The sequence below is a fragment of the Manihot esculenta genome, chromosome 12, assembly GCF_001659605.2.
Source record: "Manihot esculenta cultivar AM560-2 chromosome 12, M.esculenta_v8, whole genome shotgun sequence".
In the NCBI taxonomy this organism is placed as follows: domain Eukaryota; kingdom Viridiplantae; phylum Streptophyta; class Magnoliopsida; order Malpighiales; family Euphorbiaceae; genus Manihot; species Manihot esculenta.
This window is the reverse complement of record NC_035172.2, coordinates 37070650-37073782: the sequence shown is the minus strand read 5'-3', so window position 1 is coordinate 37073782 and position 3133 is coordinate 37070650. Positions and strand designations below refer to the sequence as shown.

Here is a 3133-nt window from a genome sequence, read left to right as displayed (position 1 = left end):
AAGTGATGACGTTTATCGCGGTTTAAGATTTTTTTTAAATAAAAAACAATATGACGTTATTTTCCATACGTGGATTCCAGGATGATGACGTTTAATTCAAACCCACCGTTGAGAGGTGGTGGTCGTCTAAAGCCAAGTTTTGATTCAAAATGCGTTCTCTTCCACTCGTGCTTCTGCCCTTTTGGCCCAAGCAATGCATTTCGAACGTCGCATTATTCCATTGGCTAACTCTGCACGAGAGTTTAGCATTGACTATGAGTCCGAGTAATAGACATATTAAAAACAGTCAACGGAGCCCAAGAGGCATTGAGCCGACTTTGGGGACAAGATTGGTGACGAAAGCAGTGACAGCATTCATCATACGTGTCAATTTTTCGTTCGCAGATAGACAGGTGTCATTGTTTACGGCGGCGGTCAACTAGGAAAATAATCCGACATTACCACGTTTTATTATGCACATATACGACCGCACGTGACAAAAAAAAAATCCTTTTATTTTAATTTTTGGGTTTTCGCCTTATAAAATCTTCGTCTCCCTCTTTCACTCTGCGTTCAAGTCTTTCACGAGAGCAGGAGCAGCAGCCAGAGCGAGACTACAATAAGCACAGAAGAAGATAAGAAGGGAGGAGCAAATTCGAAAAGCAGCAGCTAAAAAGGGCAGAGGAGAAATCTAGAAAGAGACTTGAGAATTGGAAATGAAGGGAGCTGAGCAAGAGTTACCCCCTGGGTTCAGATTTCATCCGACCGACGATGAACTAGTGAATCATTACTTGATTAGGAAGTGTGCAGGACAGCCTATTTCTGTTCCGATTATTGCTGAGATTGATCTTTATAAGTACGATCCCTGGCAGCTTCCAGGTAATTTTGATTTTGATTTCGATTTCGATATTTTTAATTTTATCTTCTTCTTCTTTGATAGGAAACTTTTACTGAAGATCTTGAAATTTATTGATTGATTCGATTCAATTTGTGGAAATAGAGAATCTGCGTTTGTTTTAACTGACTTCATTTCATTTCGTGATTAAATTGGAAGATTCTACACTTAATTCTTGAAGTGACAAACTTTCTGGATCAATCAGATCCAAATCCTTGTGCAGTTTTACTTCTAGACGGTTCTTGTCTTCTTCTTTTTTTTTTTTTTTTAAATGGTTAGTCCTACTCGATTAAACTTGTTGACGCGAAAAATACGATTGATTTCTCAAATGTTGCTCATGAATTTTTGTATTCATAATTTTCTTTTTGTTTCAATCTATTATTATTATTATTATTATTGCTAATTTTTTCGGTATTTCTATTGTGGTGCAGAGATGGCTCTGTACGGCGAAAAGGAGTGGTACTTCTTTTCTCCCAGAGATAGAAAATATCCCAACGGTTCGCGACCCAACCGGGCGGCTGGAACAGGCTACTGGAAAGCCACGGGAGCTGATAAACCTATAGGCCGGCCCAAAACTCTTGGCATCAAGAAAGCACTGGTATTTTATGCTGGGAAGGCCCCTAAAGGAATTAAAACCAACTGGATCATGCATGAATATCGCCTTGCCAATGTCGACAGATCTGCTGGAAAGAAAAACAACCTCAGGGTAATCAACTTATTGGTTAATAATGTCTTTTATTCTTATTTTTGCAATGGCCGTAGAGTCAATGCTGATTCCCGCCTTCTTTTATTTTGGTAGCTTGATGACTGGGTATTATGCCGAATATACAACAAGAAAGGAAGTATAGAGAAACACTATCCTGTGGACAGACAAAATTTGACAAAATACCCTGAAGGGGAGGACCAAAAACCCAAGATTTTAGTGTCTGGGCATAATCCACCACCGAAGTTGGCGCAATCATGTTTAAACCATAATGACTTATCAGTACATACGGACGCATCTGATTCCATACCCAGGTTGCGTACCGACTCGAGTAGCTCAGAGCATATACTTTCACCTGATATCACGTGTGAGAAGGAGGTCCAGAGTGAATCCAAATGGAATGAGTTGGATATTAATGGGTTCGATTTTGGTTTCAATTACGAGGATGATTTTCAAGATGATCCTTTTGCTTCCCAAGTTCAGTTCCAAATGGATCAGCCATTCCTCCTGCAAGATATGTTTATGTATTTACAGAAGCCATTTTGACGACCATAGCATCCCTCCGCCGAACCCAACGTCAAAGTTAAAAGGGTAAAAAAAAAAAAGCAAATAAACGAACAAAACATTGGAGTATGTGTGGAGATGATATTTCTCTGTGGTTCTGCACGTGTGGGTGACGGATTGGGGCCTATTGACAAGGACGAAAAATGTGCCGGTGATTGTGATCTAGAGGGCCTAGCTCATGTTAATATGTAAGGATTCATGTAGCACAATTCTTACAAGTTGTAGAACAATTTATTTGATTAATTACAGATGGAATGCAGTTGGGAAGTCCTGAACAGCGAGCTGATTGTGATGGAGATGGAAATGAAAATGGACTGGGGGGGATGAACATGATGACTCCGGATCCAAATTTTTTTTTTGTTTTATTTGGAAAATGATGGCACGATTTTTGGAAGTTGTCCAGAGCCATCGGTGGAGTAGTAGTTTTTGACGGCGTCATTTTAAATAAGTAAATATATGAATAACCTAAATTTTTTTATCAGATGAAATTGAAGTAGTATTATTGTAGTATTTTAGAAAATGGTGATGTTGTATATAGAAAATTAAAAAAAAAAAAATTAAAAGAATAAAAAATTGTAAAATGATTTTCTAATGTCGGTAATGCCGTTATAAATAGGTTTTGTGGGGTTTGTAATTGTGCATAAAAAATACAGCACCTATTAATCATATTATCTTGTATTGTTTCACCGGTAATAAAAAAAAAATTTTTAGTCTTCAAGTTATCCGTTGTTCTATTATTATCCAAAATTTTTCATATCCCTTTAACCATTAATTTAAATTTACTAAATATCTAAAAATTATCGATAGTATTAAAGTCATGTTTGATTAATAATTGAGTTTAACTAAAATTACTTTTTATTCTATACTATTTAATCTAAAATAATTTTTGTACCATAATTACAATAGCTTATTTCTCTATTAACAAATTACAATCAATTTTTTCTCAAAAAAATTATAATTATTGAGTCATTCAAATAAAGACATATTTTATT

General features: G+C 36.2%; 1 protein-coding gene across 2 annotated transcripts; it reads left to right on the top strand.

Moving 5' to 3' along the window:
* The first annotated feature begins 542 nt into the window (after window positions 1-542).
* Window positions 543-2859, top strand: LOC110627386 (NAC domain-containing protein 2). Of its 2 annotated transcripts, none has more exons than XM_021773675.2 (3): window positions 543-858; window positions 1306-1580; window positions 1674-2859. In XM_021773675.2, the coding sequence occupies exons 1-3, from the start codon at window positions 696-698 to the stop codon at window positions 2121-2123; spliced, it is 888 nt and encodes a 295-aa protein (XP_021629367.1). In that variant the 5' UTR covers window positions 543-695; the 3' UTR covers window positions 2124-2859. The 2 variants fall into 2 exon arrangements, with proteins under 2 accessions (XP_021629367.1, XP_043805002.1); XM_043949067.1 differs by lacking the exon at window positions 543-858 and adding an exon at window positions 956-1148.
* The last annotated feature ends 274 nt before the right edge of the window (window positions 2860-3133 follow it).